Source organism: Myxocyprinus asiaticus, chromosome 10, assembly GCF_019703515.2.
Source record: "Myxocyprinus asiaticus isolate MX2 ecotype Aquarium Trade chromosome 10, UBuf_Myxa_2, whole genome shotgun sequence".
Taxonomy (NCBI): domain Eukaryota; kingdom Metazoa; phylum Chordata; class Actinopteri; order Cypriniformes; family Catostomidae; genus Myxocyprinus; species Myxocyprinus asiaticus.
This window is the reverse complement of record NC_059353.1, coordinates 3,355,957-3,377,333: the sequence shown is the minus strand read 5'-3', so window position 1 is coordinate 3,377,333 and position 21,377 is coordinate 3,355,957. Positions and strand designations below refer to the sequence as shown.

The window sequence follows — 21,377 nt, the reverse complement described above, 5'->3', positions numbered from 1 at the left end:
CGCAAGACAGAACTGCACCAGGAAAAACTAAGCATACCCTTGTACTTTGCACAGACTGTTAGCGGGTCTAGAAAACCTAGGCTGAATGCAGACAAATCTGTGTCACGTTAACTGTGCGTGAGACATACTGTAGCAGCACGAAGAAAAACGGAGTAAACTTTGGCCGTAATCCTCAAATTGATCCTTATTTTTTCTGTGCCCGTTAAATACTTGTCTGATTTTGGAAATAAATTAAATAATCTGAAATCTGTGATAGTAATACATAAGTTGTACAAGTATAAGTCTAACAGTACAAACTAAAGATGTTGTTTGTTTGTTGGTCGCTTGTAGTGTAGCTAACTACTTTTTTAAAAAAACAGTGTAGTATAGCTTGATGTGCACTGTATAAATGAAATTAAAAGTGTAAATTTAAAGATTCACAGGGCACCATTTGAGGTTCCACAGATGCAACACTGGGACCCACTGGAAAACCTGGTGAGGTTGTCATTGGTTCCTTCAGAAAACCAGTCATAAGTGAAAGGCATTGAGGCTCTTGAAATATGGTTATTCAATGTTAAATCAACCAAATTTCAGAGCCTTGCTTGGCAATTGTTTTTTATTTTATTCATACTTTTTCTGAACGAAGGTGATGATTATGAAAGCTTAAATATGAATGACATGGATCAATATTTACTGAGAAATCAGTTTTGTAGAGGAGGGTCATTAGAACAATTTTAACATTGGGTTTTGGTGCAAAACTACAGGTCAAAGCTTAACCGTATAACTTTGACCTGTAGTATAGACAACCGTATAGACAGTGACATCATTTTATTTTTACACAGAGATGGGTAGGTCTATTACTAAAATCAACTGACTTCAGTATCACTTGTTGCATTATATTGCTAATGGTGGGAGTCCAAAAATAGGAAACAAAAACAACAACACTTTTTTTAAATAATCATAAATATTTAACAAACGATTTGATTCACACCAATGGTTCTTGAGGCAAAGTTGTTCAGAATAAAGAGATCGATCATATGCTATGAATAATGTGAGTCTGTGTGAAACACACCCATATATACAACCATTTACATGCATGAAAAACATGATAGCGCCTCCCGGTGGCCAATTTGTTTTCAAATTTTGCACAGACCTCTTGAGCCAAGAGAAAAATAGGCCTTTTTTTAACCCTATCTAATAGCTGCTGAAATTTGATTGGTTGATGGCAGCCATGATTTTAAAGATATGTGACTGTTCTCATAGATTTTGATGGCACCTATAGCGCCACCAACAGGCAGTGGCCTTTTCCTCAGAATGACCCCATTCATAAGTGTACCAAATTTGGTGATAATATCTCATTCCGTTCAAGAGTTATAGCTGTTTTCGTAAAAGTGGCCACACACGCTACATACAATTTGGCGTACCTTTGTGACGATGAATCGGAAGTTCATCCTTTTTTTTAAAATAAATATTCAGACAGAAAATGTTCATTTCATGATGTTGTAAAGTGCAAATCTGCAAGACCGGGCGGTTGATGAGATGTGGGCATTAAAATTACCACCACTTCCAGATTCCGAGCTGTTCTGGTCGGTGTTAGTGTAGTTGAACCAAAATGAATAGTGAGGTTATGGTCAACAGATGGGTTGGCTGGGATCACAAGGTATGACCCTATAGGATGTTTGAAGCTCCTTTAAACGGTACCTGGAGGATCTCAGAGGGTTGAAAATCTTTAATAATTTTTAGTGTATAACTTTATAATTTCAGTGGCTTCTCCAACATGGACATGGAATGTACAGGTGACTATACTACCAAAGGAGAGTTTAGTCTGATCTTTACCTCTTTCTTCTCCTACAGCCTGAAAACCTGTTGGTGGACCTGCACGTGCCAGTACCCTGCGTGAAGCTTACAGATCTGGGTGATGCTGTGCAGATCTCGGCTCACCGCTATGTGCATCTGCTCCTGGGGAACCCTGAGTTTGCTGCTCCTGAGCTCATACAGGGCACTCCAGTGTCCCTTACCACAGATGTGTGGAGCGTGGGGGTGCTGGCATATGTCATGCTCAGCGGTGTCTCACCGTTTCTGGATGAGAGTCTGGAGGAGACCTGCGTCAACATCTGCAGGCTGGACTTTTGTTTTCCTGAAGAGTACTTCTGCGGGGTGAGCCAGGCCGCCAGAGACTTCATTGTGTCCATGCTTCACCAGGACCCCCGTAAGAGACCGAGCTCAGCCACATGCCTGCAGCACCCGTGGGTCAGTGCTCACAGCGGAGATTACTCCAAAACGCCGCTGGACACTGCCAGACTCGCTGCATTCATAGACAGACGCAAACAGCTACATGATGTCAGACCGGTAACTAATGTTAAAGGACTAGTCAGCAGCAGTATGGGTCACACATTATGAAACAAGTCAAGACTGAAGTCATTTACATGATATCATTTCAGATGTGCACTTACATGATGTTTCCTACAGAGTGGAACTTCTTTAAGAAATATTATGGGTTCAAAACATGTAAAGCTTAATCAAAAGCATTTTTGGCATAGTGCTGATTACCACAGAAATTTATTTAGACTCATCTCTCATTTATATACATATATATATATATATATATATATAAAAAAAGAAAAAGAAAAAAAAAAAGCAGTTACAGTAAGTCACTTAGAAGTGAATGAAAATACACACCATTTCAAAGACCTAAATGTTTTAAGACGTAAATGTTCTATGTGTTATCATGGAATGTATGTGTATTGTAATGGCAATAAAGTTGTAAAATTGGATATAACTTTACACAGAAAAGGTTAGTAAGCACTTTTATCACACTAAAATCATGTTGACACTATGACTTGTGGCTATACTTTTGAAACAGTGAGTATTTCAGCATTTACAGATTGGCCCCATGCACTTCCATTGTAAATACCTCAATGTAACCCAGATTTTTTGCTTTATTTTTTGTGGAAATCAACAATATGCCACTAATGCTGCTAATTGAGCTTGACTTATATTGAACCCGGAATATTTCTTTAAATGCGGCCTGGGAGATAAACACTTTTAAAGGAAATCATATGGATTTGTGGGATGCTGGAATTCCGGGCAGAGCTACTGAAGGGATAGTGACATCAATGAACCTCATAATTAGGGTTTTAGGATGATGTTTTTTGAGCTTTGCTAGTCCTAAACAGACCTGTAGTTCAGTATTGTTTTATGATCAGTTGTTTTGGAAAGTATTAAAGGGATAGTTCAATCAAAAATGTAAATTCTTTCATCATTCACTCAATTTGTTCCAAATCTGTACTTCTATTTTTTTCAAATCTGTACTGACTTTCTTCTGTGGAACACTAAATATGTTGTTTGGCAGAATGTTAAAAGTGATCTTTTCCATACAATAAAAGTGAGTGGGGACTGAGGCTGTCAATCTCTAAAGGCATCAGTGCAGTCATGGCGAATTCCCTCTTCGTTCTTTGCTCAGAGCTAGATAAAAGGTACACTATTTGTGAACATTTGGACACTACCCATGCCACTGGGGGAGGCGTTTAGCATTTAAATATGACACGCTGTCCTACAGACTACATCTACAACATCAACCAATATGACATTAAAATGTGTTATCAGTGACTTTATGCCTCATTCTATAAACAGAATCCACATGTGATCAGTGAAAAAAGCTGTTTAACCAACTGATGATTGTTGAAAGATATATGCGGTAGATAATGTGTAATTTGTCATGTTTACATTCTGCATTGATGGCGCTAATGCTAACATGCTATACCTGGACTTCATATGCACCGGTTACCATTTGTTATTGTATTTTATATAAATAGAATCCACATATTATCATGAGAAAGTTTCTTTTACTTGTTTTTTTAAAGAAAGACATTGATAATACTGTACTGGTGTATGAAAACGGATTGTGTATAAAATGGTGGTAACTCTGCACTCCAATCCCAGATAGCACACATACATCTAAATATCTGGAAAGCACCACAATCTAATAATGCTAAACATCTTAAAACATACTAAATCATAAACATCTTGAAGACATCTGCTGAATGTCTCAACATCCGAGACATACTTATTGACATACGTCTTATAAATGTATTGCAGATGAGCAAACAACATTAAAAATACGTCCTCCAGATGTAAACACACACATCAAATAGATGTTTGGGTGATGTATGTGTGCTATCTGGGATGTATTCATGTTAACTTATCTTGATTGAGTTCCACACTTACAAAAAAATCTAGAGTTCTGGCAAACTTGCTGGAAAAATCTGATGAGTGGCAAATCTGCGGCAAGTTTGCCACAAAGGTTTGGCAGAACACATGATTTTTGTAAGTGTGAAAATATTAACCGGAAATAGATGCTGGCGTCAAAGTATGGTAGGTGGAGCACCGGATCACACCCTACGATGACGTGAACCAATGGCAGTAAGTAGGTGTTTAACAGGCAGTATTAAGGCAGTATTTGAAAGGAAAGGAAAGAAAAAAAGTTAATGCTGGCAATCTGTTTCAAACCACTGCAACAAACTTAAAAGCACCTTCTATTTTTGCCAGATTTTGTTCGAAATCACGTCACACCCGTTCGTTCTTCAATTTTTCTATAAGTATATTGGTGTCTTTAAAAGGACAAAAAGCACCATGAAAGGCTGCTGACATCATACAATAGTTTTGTGTGTGGAACAGACCAGACCAGATAAGTTCATATTCACCAAAACATTTTGCCCTCCGCTGTATCTCATAAATGTTATTTGACTTCACTTATATTCAAATATGCTGCATGAAGTCACCTCACACTAGATGTGATGTCAATAATGCTTAACGTTACTGCTTGTCACACGACGATCAGAACACAGCAGTTGGAAAACAGAGCTTCATAAGACTCGGAATATAGTGCATGAGCCGTATGGAATACTTTTATTTTATAGAGCTCAACATCATCAGTCCCCATTCAATTTCATTGCATGCACATTTTGATAACATCCGTCAGAAGAAAGAAAGCCATGCAGGTTTGGAACGACATGAAGGTTCCACTTTTGGGTGAACTATTCCTTGAATTAATTGTGGTCAGTTGAAAGCAAGAAAGTCAAAGTTGTATAGAAAGTGTTTGAGGAGTTATCCATTATCTTTGATTCAGCAGATCTATTTTTCACAAATTCACCAAGCTAAAAGGATGTACAATATTACAGGTAAGAATTATTGTACAAATATAACTGCATGTAGAAAGAATTGAACGTCCACCATGTAAAATCAGTTTGCGAAGTCTGACCTCATGATTTGAGATTCATCACCAATGTAGATTATTTAGTGGGGCAGTTTTTAGCCAATTCTGAATGTCATTAAATAGAATATGATGAATTGTTCCAAGAATGTTTGTGATTGTATTTCTGTTTCTTTATTTGAATGTTGTTGTTTCAGTTAACTTGAGCAGTTTAAGTTCAGCACTTATTTATTTCATTTCAACGAAATCCCTACACAATGTCCAGGTAGAACCCCAAAGCCTTAAACTCTGTTTATTTATTATTTTTAACATATTGATGTATTGTAGGAATGTCCAGGTATTTCATGTGTTATTAAATAAGACATATTTACATTTGACTGTAGTGTTCAACTATAGTTCTGTATGTTATATGTGCGGTCAGAGGTGTCCAACTGAATGTCATGTCAGTCATATACAGTATCAGCTTTGACAAGTCAGATACACATAATTTAACAAACTCTTTCAGATGATAATGTGACCAAATCAGCGAACACACTCTGAAGAAACACTTTATAACCACTATTACTGTAAAATACTACTATGACAGGGAGAGTAGCCTAACACCCTGACTACAATGGACTCGAACATTGCATCAAAAGTAAATTTCTCCCACTGTAAACAATGATACTGTCAACACTGGATGTAAGGACACCCAGTTCTATTTCTGATGCGTTGCGGAGGTGCTCAAGCCACTTTTATTATCCCATCTGAAATACAATTATTTTACTTACAAATATCAGATGTGTATAATATCATATGTAAGAATTAAATAAGTAAATGTATATTGCAATAGATTTCTGTTGAAAGTAAAATAGGATACAGGTTATTCATCCAATTAACCATTGCTTATGTCTACTTGCGCTCATAACTGATTGGTCTGTGTTATCTGCACGTGATTTGTTCACTTCTACATGTCCAGTGTAGACAGCCTTAAGCCGCTGCAATGCGTCCAATGTAGAAAGAGTGTTCAAGACCGGTTTAACGGAGATTACATGACATACATGTTCACTTAGAAACCACTCTTTCCCTCAAATTTGTCTCTGGTGAAAGAGATTCAGAAACACTGCTATGGACAGATCTATCAAAAATGCATTTATTTGACACAACACATCACAATGCTAAAGTTGACATCACTATTTTTCCCTCTTGATTGGTCAGGGCCACAGTGTATTATGATGACATTACCGCATGACGCGCCTGTGACTACTGCAGTAGGACAATCACAACATCAATGACGTCACAGTAACTTTGCCATTGCTAAGTTCTATCTCATGTTTAACTTCTGTATACCTGCTGTATAAAGCTTCTGCTCTGCAATATTAACCTCTGTCAGAACATCATATGGGTTTGGCTTAGTTTCAAATCAGCACATCTAAAACAAGCAGCATAATAACATTTAGTTTAATTACATATTAACATCAAATAGTCTGAAGCAGCTACTGAGTCTCACTCAAGTTGTGATGTTTCCTGTGTAAACCAGTGAATCAGAGACAGCCTCCATCTCAGGAGTTATCTGAAGAATATAGCCACATCTGCTCTACTCCATGCATATAGCCTTTCAATAAGATTGTATAGAAGTCTGTGTGTACAATTTGTGATTAAAAATTGAAATATTCTTTTTCTTGATTCATATGAGCTGTTTGTTACTGAATGTTTAATAAACAGTGCTTTGTTTACATTCTTGGGGTTGGAGGGATAACGCTTGTGTGAAGTCCGTTGATTGGGTGCGTGTGGAGGTGGGGTAAGAGCAAGAAAGAGAGAGAGTCAGAGAGACTGCTCTGGTCTTGATCAGCTCCGATTCCGATCAAGTTAATGGCATTAATTTTAATGAGACCCCCCAAAAAAGCACAAATTAGCTTTCCATGGGGTCTCCGGTTACATTCAGGACCCCCTGTAATTCGCAAGGTGCCTGAATGGCAAAAACATAATTGAAAAAGAGATGGAGGGCACAGAAATACTAGCAAGCAACATTGGGTGAAAGTTGGACCAGACTGGACTAATGAATCGGACAGGTCAGTCCAAAGATAAGTGGACAGCTAGCAGCCAGAGTTAAGCCACAGGCCGCCGTCAGACAACCAGGACAGCAAGGAGCTGCAAAGCCACAGAGCATGGGTAAGAGCTGGAGAGCTGAGTCACGTGGCAGAATGACACTGGAAAAAGGCTGACTCACCCGGGGAAGGAGGTTGGTAGGTAAGAAGAGCCAGAGAGCAGGTCCACCGAGCAGGACTGATGGAAAAAGCCACATGGGCAACGTGGTCGACGGCAGAATGAGCAGAGACCACTATGATCTTTGGTTGGATTTTGCTGTCGCAGACAGATTTCCGAGGTCTGTGACAAAACCCCCGGATCATATCCAAATTGGTGCTTGCTACAGTCAGCGATGCTCATCAAGTATGAGCAGTTCATCGATATGATATAAGCCTGTTTTGAGCCATCACAGTCACGGCGATATTTTCAAGCATGTTTTATATTATTGCCATATAATCTTGTTGTGTGAATGAAGCAAAAACAACAGTGAACTGCTCCAGACAACCACATCTTATCATGCATCTTTGTACAGAAATGGAAAGTCATAATTTGATCATAATTGTGTTTTGTTATAAACTAACAATAATGAATTTAACAAGTGAATAAATGGCCAGGGCACTATACTTGACATTGTGCTATCTGCTATGTTTTAATTACCTTTATTTAGCTTAACTTCCAATACAGACACAAACAGCCTGCCCACATCTTCCCAATCATTATTTGGGCCATATTTTTCTCATCTCCTTTTGTTTTTCAGACAAAAATCAGTAAAGAGACAACTTTTGGACAGCAAGCTGATTGTGAAATTATGTGAGAATTTTTTTGGGTTGGTCAGGGATGCCTCTTGGCCAAAGATCTTGTCGTTTGTGCACCTCGTCTGGGATCTGTTGTGTAATATGTGCACTGCTACAACAAGATGACAAGAAACCTTGTTGAGTAATGTGAGCAGTACAGTGATTTGAACACCAGGACAGGTAAATATGAACTGTCACAGAACAGAGAACACAGCAAAGATGAGGCGATAGCCAACCTCTCCCTCTTCCTTCTTAGTGATGTGGGCTGGCACTCACGCCTCTGGGGGAGCTGCAGCGATTGATGATTCAGAACCATTCTTCCTCCAATGAGGGGTCTTAGGGGAACCAAAGAACTGGACAGGCATGGGTGGGGAGATGGGAAAGCAGACTTGGGGAGTCCCCACCTGGGATTGGCGTTACAGCTTTCTGCAATGGCAGATGTTCTCCACAAATCCCCAAAAGGACAGAATCTCCATCCCTTTAACCTCCCAAGGGCCAAGAGGCTCACTGATCCCAAGGTTGAAGAATTCTTTAAGGGTAAACTCATCATAATCCAGCCCATCAGCGAATATGAGTGACTCACACGAGAAGACCCTGATGGAGAGATTCCCCTGCCGAAGGGAGAAGAGAGAACAGTGAACACAAGGAGCTTAAATAGGAAACATAGCAATCAAGGGGAATAGGGAACAGCTGTGGCTCATTGCACTGATGAGCAATCACAGAGATTGCCCCTGCATGGAAACCCTGCAATGGTCATCATCACATGGCCACAGCAAAACCAAAACAAAGGCAGTAATATAAGGATACAAAGAGCAGAAAGATAGGGACACAGATCTGGGCTGAACAGCGTGGAACCATGACGCATACTAAAATACTCCAGCAGTGTTTCATGCAGCGCAATTAAGCAGCTGTGCTGCCCCTTTACTGAATTCCCAGTAAACACAGTCTGTTCTGATGATGTCGCCAGATAGTCGTCCTTTTGTCAGAGTGACATTGCTTTATGACAAATTTACGACATCTTGGTAAAGTTCCATTTATTAAAATAGTTCCAGGAATGTTGTGGCCATGTCCTCAAACTTTTTTGCTAATTTATCCCATGGAGAACGTTGTAGCAACATGGTACCCTGGTCTCCAGATAACTTATACCAGTGGTTGAAACAAGAAAAAATAAAATAAAATTTGTGCCGAAAGTTTCATGTTTTTGCTGAATAATTAAAAAGTTACACTCTTCATTAAAAAAAAAAAAAAAAAAAAAAACTCATTGAGCTTATTGTCACTGCCTGGCCAAAAAAAAGTTGCCGTTTGGATTTAAATAAGCAGATACTGAAGAGCCTATGACTGGACCATTATTACAGTGATTAATATGTTTCAGCTGGCAACAATTTTTTAACCCTAACTGATGCAGTGTGTAGCTTCTCATTTCTTAAACAACCATGTCAGAAGACATATCCTGTGGTCGTGGAAAAGATGCTACTGTGTTTCAGAAGGGGCAAATTATTGGTCTGCATCAAGCAAAGAAAACTAAGAAGATTATTGAAATCACTAGAATTGGGTTAAGAACTATCCAACGCATTATTAAAACCTGGAAGGATGGTGGTGAACCGTCAGCTCTGTGGAAGAAATATGGTCAGAAAAAAATCTTGAAGGATCGTGACCGGAGATCACTAAAACCCTTGGTGAAGTCACATTGTAAAAAATTGACAGTAGAACTCACGGCTACGATTAATAGTGAAAGTAAGAGCATTTCCACACGCACAATGTGATGAGAATTTACATGATTGGGACTAAACAGCTGTGTGACACAAGAAAGCCACTTGTTAGTGAGGCTAATCGGGGAAAAAAAAACTTCAATTTGCTAGGGAGCATAAAGATTGGACTGGACACTGGCTCATTAATTTAATTTTTCAGCTCAATTTCACATTTTTGTGTTAAAAAAAAAAAAAAAAAAAGACATTTCTATTGACTGCTAGTCATGACAACGGGCCCAACCAGTGCAAAAAAATTGTCATAACTTTATAACAAATAAAACCACTGTAAATGTGATGAGTGGATTTTTTTAGAGAAAGCACTAAAATAATCATTTTAAAGCTCAGACAGATAACATGTCCAAAAACTTTTTTCCCAACATAACATACAGATGTTAGGTTAAAATGTACATGAAGTACAAGGGAAAGTGTGTATTTTAGGTGCTGTGACAAGTCAGCATAAAGATTTTAATCACCTTTTTCTAGAAGTGCAAATAAATTATCATCTTAGTTAATATGAGGTTGTGGAAACAACAAGTATAATGATAATATATTATTTATGTATATATAGCTATACAAGATCATAACATGTTGTTTAAAATAGTTAGATGAAGAAAGTATCACACAGCACGACACTGATGACAATGCTTAAAATTTCATGTCAATTACCCACACAACCATGTATAAATGTTTTTTTTTTTTATTTAATTTTTTTTTATCTATGAAAACAAAGTTGGCCAGAATATGTACATATATAAATATAAACAAATATACTGCAATATATATATATATATATATATATATATATATATATATATATATATATATATATATATATATATATATATATATCTTAAAGTGTAGATCTTTGCAGATATTTTGCAGATTAATTGCTCATATTTCACTCTATGTGAGTTTGTTGTGTCTTTATATCTGCAGTATTTTAATTCCTTCCCCAGATTATTCTTGAGTAAAAGTGAAAAGCCCTATGCTTTGACAAGTGCTGTTTCTGCTATCCTTTAAACAAAGGAAGCCTCAAGACTCAAGCCTCAAATTGCCACAAAGTAATATTTTTCATGACTTATTTTCTGCATTTTTATCAGGCGTGAGCATTATTCAGCAAGCCGCACTTCAGCTCCCTGCGATATGAATAAATTATGCAAATTACTATGCACTGCTCATAGCTTTATTGTTTTCCAATTTTATTTACACTGCTGTTATTGTATTTGTTGTAACTTGCAGTTATTTGTCATTTTGTAATTATTCAGAGCTCATCTTATACTTAATATGTTATTTTTGGTTGTCACCATTACTGTGATTTGTATGTCAAATAATGAGGTCCACGTGAGGCATGGAGATAATGTGTAGTAAATAAAAGCCAATTCATATTTTCAAATAAAATCCATTGTATTAACTTCATCTTTAAGAGTTTATTGAAGGTTCTTGCACAGCAGCGGGCTGGCCCATAGGGAAAACGCCTGGTGCTCCCGATGGCCAGTCTGCCCCTGGTTACTGCCATCTGGAGCCATAAGCTGTGTTCCAAATGACACACTATGCACTTATAAAATATGTCATGCACTCAGCCATGTAGTGTATGGATTTTCAAAGTGTAGTATCGTCCCAAATGGAACACTTAACAGTTTTTAACTTTGCAAAAGCATTCACCATTTAACAGCTGTTGGAATTGATGTTTCAAATGCACGTGATTTGTTGCTGCTAGCTTTAGCACGTTAGCCAACCTCAGTTGTATATCAAATATCATACCTATTCACACAGATTGGGTGATGGTTAAGCATTCAACTCACATTTGTAAGGAGCTGTATCCAGTGAAGTTTTGCCTGCTGCTACATTCTTCATTATTTACAACTGTTTTGTCAGACCAGCAGTGCTGCCAGGTAACTCCGCCCCTTCCGCTATCTACAGCAAGCCGCATGTGCTGAGTGCATGAGGTGTCCAACATTCCACACTCTGTTTTGACGGATGAAAAAGTGCATCATCCGGGTACTTAAAGTACACTTCTACTAGCTGCATTTTCAGTGTAAACGTACTACTCGCACTACTTACACTACACAATGGCATAGAATAGTGCAGAAGTGTGCGGTTTGGGATGCACCTGTATATTCAGTCAGGGCTTAAATTGGGCTGCAAGGGTTTAGCACCTTTGCTTGTTTGTCAGTCTATTCTATTTCTTTTATGCTCAGAAACATTTCAAGTTCATTATGCTGCTTCACTCTAGTCAGTTCCGCATGCTGGTAGAAGGAGCTATTCAAGAGCGGCGTGAGGCCGCGCACCTCAGCAGATGCGCATTCCACTTCTATATGGTTCTGTTGTCCAATCTCTAATTCACAGAAATTGCAAAATAGCCTACTGTATGGAATCACCTGCTCACCCATTTCTGATATCAATATGCAGTAGTAATTTTTCTTAGTTTATTTCAATGCTGTAAACCCTTAAGAATGTGTATTTACTTTTAAATTGTAAAATAACTGGTTAGTTAAGCATGTTCAAAGGCAAGATGATGCCTTATCTCGGGCAAGAAGATGATAAACTTGTCCCATTTGTCATCTGATTTTTATAAAATGCATAAAATACATCTGAAAACATTATTACATTTTTTTTTTTTGTCATTTAATGTAAAATACTAAATCAAATAACATTTTTTACAATTAAGTTAAATAATGACAGACAAATTATAGAACAGAAACCCAGTAAAAGAGATTCATCTGATAGAAAAAAATATATTCTATGAAATAGCATACAGGCCTATGAATATACACCGATCAGCCACAACATTAAAACCACCTGCCTAATTTTGTGTAGGTCCCCCTCGTGCTGCCAAAACAGCGCGCAGTTACAGAAATACTCAAACCAGCCCATCTGGCACCAACAAACATCCATGCAATTATCTAATCAGCCAATCATGTGGCAGCAGTGCAATGAATAAAATCATGCAGATACGGGTCAGGAGCTTCAGTTAATGTTCACATCAACCATCAGAATGGGGGAAAAATGCGATCTCAGTGATTTGGACCATGGCATGATTGTTGGTGTCAGATGGGCTGGTTTGAGTATTTCTGTAACTGCTGATGTCCTGGGATTTTCACACACAACAGTCTCTAGAATTTACTCAGAATGGTGCCAAAAACAAAAAACATCCAGTGATCGGCAGTTCTGTGGATGGAAATGCCTTGTTGATGAGAGAGGTCTACAGAGAATGGCCAGACTGGTTCAAACTGACAAAGTCTACGGTAACTCAGATAACCGCTCTGTACAATTGTGGTGAGAAGAATAATATCTCAGAATGCTATTCTGAGATACGGGTTGGCGCTGTTTTGGTGGCACGAGGGGGACCTACACAATATTAGGCAGGTGGTTTTAATGTTGTGGCTGATCAGTCTTTACATACATATTTAGACACCCATATTTTTAACTGAATGGATGTTAATCAGCAATAACATGATTTTAAGGTTCCCCACCTCCAAAATATCTATTTAACCCCTGCATTCAAGACATAATGTTTTATTAAATTACATCTACTACCAACTGTAAATGTTCACACTCCATACAAAACCTTCCAGATGAATAAATGGTTAACTATTGTTATTTACACAGATGTCAATAACAGTAGATAAACTCAATATTAGGCTACAGCAAGCAAATATGCACGATTTATTTTATCAGCATAACAACAAATTAAATAATTGGTAGTGCACTCTTTGCTAACGCAACAAAATAAAAATAAAAAACTGAACCGTTTGGACCTGCGCCGTTAAAAGTGGTCCCGCACCTATGCAGCTGCACCTATGCAATCATGCAGTTGAATTAAAGTTTTGGAAGTTAAGATAAAATCCAGTGGAAGAGTCTTCTTCACAAGCTAAAGGAAAAATAATGAATTTATTTTCAGTCATCTCCATGCTGGATTGTTTCAAGTTTGATTGGTTTTTGATTTAAATGTGAATGGATGTAATTAAAAAGCAATGTTACAAACGTGGATACACTCGTTTCAATGCTACCATAATCTAATAAATATGTATTAATGTACGAATTGCACTACGTTATTTTATATTTGTTTTAAAATGTAAAATTCTTTCAGAAATAAAGACATTCACCATGCACACAGTGACTCAAGCGATTTACGTTTTAAGATGAATCTGGCCACAGCCAATGATCTAGAGTCAGCTTTCCCATCCCACTAGTAATTAAAGTTTGTATATGAGGTGGGGAAACTGATCCTAGACAGTTTACTGGTGCAGCTATGAGCAGTGTTATCCTGGAGATTCAATAGGAATTTCCGATCAGTACCTAATAAGCATTAATACGAATATCATGCCCGTGGCCAGGGGAAGACTAAGCCTTGCCCAGCCTTACACACGCTCTGCCTATGGGGATAGCTGTACAAGCAGGCTGGGGCATTCAACAAGGCCTTTGAACATGTAACACTGCTTATCAGCAAAACAGGGTTTCTGTAAATTTAAAATGATCAAGTCACGTTTTAAACTTCATGAGTTCATGGAATATAATTCAATAATTCATCTTAAATATAAATTTGTGATAATCATATTAAAATTGGTAAATTACCAACATTTCAATACTTAACTGATGAATGAACAATATTTACCTACAAATTATACTAAATGATTAAATGTAAAATGTCTTGCTTGGACGTCCATGATAACTCTTAAGAGATTTCATTAGCGAACAGTATTATATTATTGTAATATAATAATGAATGATTATTATTGAATATGTTACTTTTATTGTAGTACAACAGTACAACAGTACTATGTCATAATTTCTTTACATTCACACAGCATTGGTCCTATTAAATCCTCAAGCCTTTTTTTACGGTAAACTGAAGACATTTGTATTTCTTGTATATAATTTTTTTAAACATGCTCATTTACTATGTGGTGAAATGCCACCTCCTCCTCTTCTGTGCGCCAGTGTCACGTTATTATGAGAATGTTTTTAGTTACATGGAAATAAAGTGATTTCGTAGCACTTTGTGTTCTCAGTGCACGTTATAAGAAAAACACACCACGGACTAATAGCGAACCAAACTCGGAACACTCCCATTAGATGGAGTTTGTGTGGGCTGTTCACTGTTTGCGAGCCATTGAGACAGTTGAAAACACAGTGGCCATGCTTGGATCATGTTAATCCAAAAAATAAGTTTATTTATTTAATGAAATTGCAGCTTTTTGAGGGGTTTAATAAATCGCACTAGGCCATATCACGATTTCGATTTTATTTTGAATTATTTATATTCTCAGCTCTACATTTTACATATTAAATTTATCACATACGTTGACTTTCTGCCCTACTTTTATGTATTCATGCGATACTACATGTTGACTGGAAATTATTCCAAAGTAAATTCAAGATTTACTGAAATCTTTGTCTCAGCTTATGGCTTCAGAATGGCTGATAAGTGATATTTTATGTCTCCTCTTCCAGCCAACTGTCATTGAAATGGCACTCCGGCATGTGGATGGAAGCAGGAGATGCAGGTATAATTTCTTTGGTGCCAATCTACCACAATGGAGACATGCGGTACTTCCGTGTGCGGGCAACATTAAAGCAAGATGTGGAGCACCGCACGTGTGCTCCCATGCTCACGAGACACCGCAAACATAACTGTATAATATCTATTTCAAATTCAAAATAATTTTACATCTTTTATAACGTTCAACAACCTTAGGAAAAATCAAAAATTTTCAAGGAACATAATCAAAATTCAAGCATTTTCCAAACTTTCAAGACTGCATACGAACCCTGGCAGCAGTATGCCTAGCGTCCTCAACTTCAAATGAGCTTTGTTTCAACGAGATGGCTTTCATAGGACGAACAGAAATAGAACCAGAGACTATGAACGCTTCTGATTTCCTAAATTGTGCATCCTCGTTTCCTCACTCCTCAGTCCTAAACCTGTGAACCGGAAACCGATCAAAGTCGCCATCTTGAAGGATGGATCAATTCTCTGGCTGTGTCTCGTTTGGAAGGCTGCATGCTGGGTAGGACGCGTCCTTTGAAGGCTGCAGTATACCGAGTGTCCTCCTTTAAACAAGTCTCGGCTGTGTCTCGTTTGGAAGGATGCATCCTCCGGAAGTCGTATTTCTCGGCCGTATACGTCATCAAGGCTGTGTAGTTTCAGAAAAGCGAGTGGGACACTTCGAATGCAGCCTTCTTTCACGGGAATTCGGAGGATGCGTGAGGTGTATCCTTTGTGGGCACTCATAACCCACAATACTTTGCTTCAACGGAAATGTCTAAAAAAAAAATAACGCCAATTTGCTCATAAATATGATGTTCAAACGCAAGGAATTTGAATTCCCAAGTTGAAGTACCTCAGTAGATGGGTGCAAAGTATATAATATGTATAATTATATTAATATATAATTAAAATAAAGTATTAGACTAAAAGTACTCATACATTCCCTTCTAAAGGGACTTTGTTCTCTTCATTATGTACCTCAAACCATTTCTGAACTATGTGTGCAGTGTGGCAGGACGCATAATCCTGCTGAAAAGACCACTGCCATCAAGGAATGACATTGCCATGAAGGGGTGTGCCTGGTCTGCAATGATGTTTAGGTAGGTGGCACGTGTCAGACTGATGTCCACATGAATGGCCGGACCCAGGGTTTCCCAGCAGAACATTGCCCAGAGCATCACAGTCCCTCCACCGGCTTGTCATCTTCCCACAGTGTATCCTGGTGCCATCACTTCCCTGTAAGTAAACGGCGCATGCATACACGGCCGTCCACATGATGTATAAGAAAATGGGACTCACTGGACCAGGAGACCTTGTTCCACAGCTCCAAGGTCCAGTTCTGATGCTTGCGTGTCCATTTCGATGGTGGACAGGCAGAATTTCCCATATATGCATTTTGCAACGGCGCTGCGCCACTGATGAATTATGAGCGCCACTGTTGAGATTTCACATGGTTAATTTAATATTCTTGAAGCAACATAACATTTGCCAGCCACAGTCAGCTGTGTGTTTTGTACACTGCGAAAGAGACCCCACCACACACATGCACTTACTTACTCACAGGGACATCACCGCATAACAACACGTGTCAAACTCGCTTCATTTCAAGTGGCCTGCAAGCTCATTTCTCAAACGTAAGATGGCAGGGGATCGCAACGTTTCACCGATCAATCAGTCAATCAGCATTTTCCTCATGAAAATTAATGAGCCTTCCCCGTCATCTGTATGATTTGGAGCGCATTTTGCTCGCTTCAAAAGTGGAATGAAGTAGCGCTACACGGGTCAGTTATCAACACGGCTTAATCATAGCAGCACGAGGGCAGAGCAGGTGCGGTAATTCGTGGACTGGTCTCAACCGAACAACAGACTATTTTAAATGTTCTTGTGAACCAGTGAGATGTGCGGCGGGGATTGCGAAACCCATTTGAATGTGGTACAGAATTGTCTGTTGTAAAACTCTTATGTCTCGGTGATGAAACTAATTTAAAACAAACAGCCCCCACATTCTAAATGGCACTGACAAAGAAAACAGGAGAAAACATAAATTAGAAGGCTTTTCAATTGTCAAATTACAATGCTTACAAACTTTACCATGGATTTACTGCAGTAACACTAACTGTACTGTATTACCTGTGTTAGTTGTGGCAGAAAAACTTTCTAAATGTATTTAGACTGCTGTTTTTTCATTACAGAAATGAACTATTACAAATATCATTGTTAAAACTATGGATACTATGGAAGGACTATGGTACATTTTTATAATTCTAGACCCAGCTATCAGTTTTCCATCTGTGTAAAATCTGTACACTTGGAATGCTCTCTGATTGCAGGAAAACTTCAGTTGTTTTGTTTGCCTTCAAAAATTCCAAGATATGACTGTAATTTAATCAGTAGGAGCCCAATGAAAGGAATCTGTAAAGAAATCCAACTTATTCACACTGACAGAATATTTAAATTTAGCCATATAAAAATGAGGTGTTAATTTTTTCCAAAGATGTAACTGTTGTTAATATCATAATCTGCATCCCAACCTCAAAATCAATGCAGTACTGTCAAATGTGTATTTCAATGCACATAACATGTAATCCTATTTGTAATTGCATTGGTGCTACCAAAGCAGGTGCTGGTGCCACATTTTCAAAGGGCCCTTTGAGGGCACAAAAAAACCCTGATATGGCCCAGGCTGAAATTGAGTTTGACACCCCTGTGTGACAAGGAGGAGGGTGGGGCCGAGCCGTGACTACACACGGCCAGCCCCCAATTGGGCTAATCAGCTGAAGAGAGGGATAAATGCAGCCGGATATGGCAGTTCAGGAGAGAGAGAGCCACACGCAGCTGCCGCATGCAGCTTTTTGTTTAAGTTTTCATTAAAATATTACTTTTATGCTTTGTCCGGTTCCCGCCTCCTTGCCCGAACTATACCTGTTACATTGGTTCCGAAACCCGGGAAGGAAGAGGGATGCGCTGTCTTGGAGTCCTCGCCACTGCCGTCCGCCCAAAGGAGCAGCTGCAGCCGTCTGCCGGGGGACAGAGGAGTCGCTGCCAGGGGCAGAGGGGCTCGCTACTGGCCGGCAGAACGCGGAGGGGCATTCCATCCGCCAGGGGTCAGATGACTCACTGCTGTCCGCCCGGGGAGGAGTGGCTGTCGTCAGCCAGAGGGTGGAGGAGTGGTCGAGGACCAGGCGATGGCGTGTCTGGGAACCGGCGAGCAATTTTTTCTCTCTTTCCTCTCTCTCTCTCACTGTCGCTCTGCCTCGCCCTTTCCCTCTCCTCTGTTTTTTTTTCCCCTCCCCTTGTTCCCCTCCCTAGCTCTTGGGAGATGATTAATTGTCTGGTCATATCAATTTGGCCCTTGTCAAAGTCACTCAGGTCTTTAGTCCTGTCCATTTCATCGGTATATATTATAATTTTACATATTACTGTATATATTTTACACCCGCCTACTAAGGTACTTCAACCTGGGAATAAATGACATTTGAACATCATATTTTCATGTTTTTTCAATTATGTACATTTCTGTTCACGTAAAGAATTGTTGGTTGTGAGTGCCAAAGAAGCATCCTCCAAATTCCTGTGAAAAAAAGGTTGCACTTGTTTTCTGTTCTGAATACAAGGAAGCCAGCTTGAGTTGCACTGAACAAACTTTATTCCGTGTCAGCAGAAGTACGTTTTCTCATGTAACACTGTTTCTCCCACAATGCTTCCTAGCTGTGCTGCTCCCCCTAACCAATAGTTTAAGATGCCATCTGTTGGCTCAACTATATTGTAACATGCATTCAAAGGCTTCATTCGGAGAGTCTTGCTGCTGAAACTGTGGCAAAGTGGCAAAATATTAAAAACTATAGTTTTTTTGTTTTGTTTTTTGGTTAAAATCTGTTTCAGTATCGGCCAAAAATTGTCATATCGGTGCATCTTTACTCACAAAGTAACGTTGACGCGATGTAATTTGGAATGTCACTGTGATAAATATGGTCCAGTCTGGTTACATCATCGCAGCGTAACTGTGTTTGCCAGGGCTGTGTCTAGAAGGTAACACCCCGGCAGTCAAAGTCTCGTGAGAGTCTCATTTGTTGTTACTATGGTTAGGTTAGATTTAGTTGTACCGTAAGGTTAAGTTTAGGGTTAGATTTAGGTGTAGGGGTAGGTATAGTGTTTTTGTGGGATTCCAAATAAACACACCATCGCATGCTGCTCTCATGAGACCGATTCCCGAACAAATGACTCTTATGAGCTGGATCTTTTTAGTGAATCAATAATAAACAGTGTGACTAGTGTAGTCCGATTCCCAAACAAATGACTCTTATGAGCTGGATCTTTTAAGTGAATCAGAAACATACAATGTGACATGACCAGTGTAGTTCGATTCCCGAACAAATGACACTTATGAGCCAGTTCTTTTTAGTGAATCAGAAACATACTGTACAGTGTAACCAGTGTAGTCCGACTGCCGAATGAATGACTCTTATAAGCTGGTTCTTTTTAGTGAATCAGAAACATACAGTGTGACCAGTGTAGTCCGATTCCCGAACAAATGACTCAGATGAGATGGATCTTTTTAGTGAATTAAAAACATACAGTGTGACCAGTGAAGTCCGATTCTCGAACAAATGACTCAGATGAGCTGGATCTTTTTAGTGAATCAAAAACATACAGTGTGACCAGTGTAGTCTGATTCCCGAACAAATGATTCTGATGAGCTGGATCTTTTTAGTGAATCAAAAACATACAGTGTGACCAGTGTCGCCCGATTCCCGAACAAATGACTTTTATGAGCTGGTTCTTTTTAGTGAATCATAAACATTAGTTGGAGCGTGCCTGAAATGACTTTCATGTCCAACTCATAATGAAAAAATATCTGTTATTGTGTTATATAATGTTGTACTTAAAGGTGCTGTAAGCGATTTTAGCCATTCTGGAATTTCCACAAACTAAAGCCATTGAATTTTCCACGCCCCCTCTTTCCAAAACCCACACCTATCATATCAGTTCTGAAGATATAGATTTAACCACTGGAGTCTTTAAGGATTATTTTTATGCTGCGTTTATGTGCATTTTGGAGCTTCAAAATTTTGGTACCCATTCACTTGCATTGTATGGACCTGCAGAGCTAAAATATTATTTACAAAATCTTCATTTGTGTTCAGCAGAAGAAAGAACATCATTCACATCTGGGATAGCATGCAGGTGAGTAAATGAGGAGATAATTTTCATTTTTGGGTGAACTATCCGTTTACTGACTGTTAATTTGACAATGTGTAGTTAATGATACACATGAGTTTTGTTGTAATCAGTGTACATTAATGAACGAAATATCAATTTTTTTTTTGTTTGGTTAGAATTTTTATTTCAGATATAATTAGGATCAATTACTGGATTGCATGTATGCCTCTAAAATGCCTATGGAAATAAGCCTTCTACAAGCATTGTATTACATTTATGTCTGATTTGTTATATGCTCTGTCAAAAGCAGAAAATTATTACACAAAAGAAATTGTGTGTGTGTGTATATATATATATATACACACACACACACAGTGGCATGCAAAAGTTTGGCCATCCCTGGTCAAAATTTCTGTTGCTGTGAATAGTTAAGTGAGTTGAAGATGAACTGATCTCCAAAAGGCATAAAGTTAAAGACGAACCATTCTTTTCAACATTTTAAGCACTATTAGTGTATTATTTATTTTGTACAATTTTAGAGTGAAAAAAGGGAAAGGAGCACCATGCAAAAGTTTGGGCACCCCAAGAGATTTTAGCTCTCTGATAACTTTTACCAAGGTCTCAGACCTTAATTAGCTTGTTAGGGCTATGGCTTGTTCACAATCATCATTTGGAAAGGCCAGGTGATGCAAATTTCAAAGCTTTATGCATACTCTGACTCCTCAGATCTTGTCCCAACAATCAGCAGCCATGGGCTCCTCTAAGCAGCTGCCTAGCACTCTGAAAATTAAAATAACTGATGCCCACAAAGCAGGAGAAGGCTATTAGAAGATAGCCAAGTGTTTTCAGGTAGCCGTTTCCTCAGTTCATGTAATTAAGAAATGGCAGTTAACAGGAATGGTGGAGTTCAAGTTGAGTTCAAGTCT

General features: G+C 38.6%; 1 protein-coding gene across 4 annotated transcripts in view; it reads left to right on the top strand.

The window, feature by feature from the left end:
- LOC127446817 (kalirin-like) overlaps window positions 1–5,568 on the top strand; it is a 352,102-nt gene extending 346,534 nt beyond the window's left edge. For all 4 annotated transcript variants that reach the window (XM_051708059.1, XM_051708058.1, XM_051708061.1 and 1 more), the window contains one exon: window positions 1,834–5,568. In XM_051708059.1, coding sequence (XP_051564019.1) covers window positions 1,834–2,379 — 546 coding nt within the window. In that variant the 3' untranslated portion in view covers window positions 2,380–5,568. The remainder of the gene's footprint in view (window positions 1–1,833) is intronic.
- The last annotated feature ends 15,809 nt before the right edge of the window (window positions 5,569–21,377 follow it).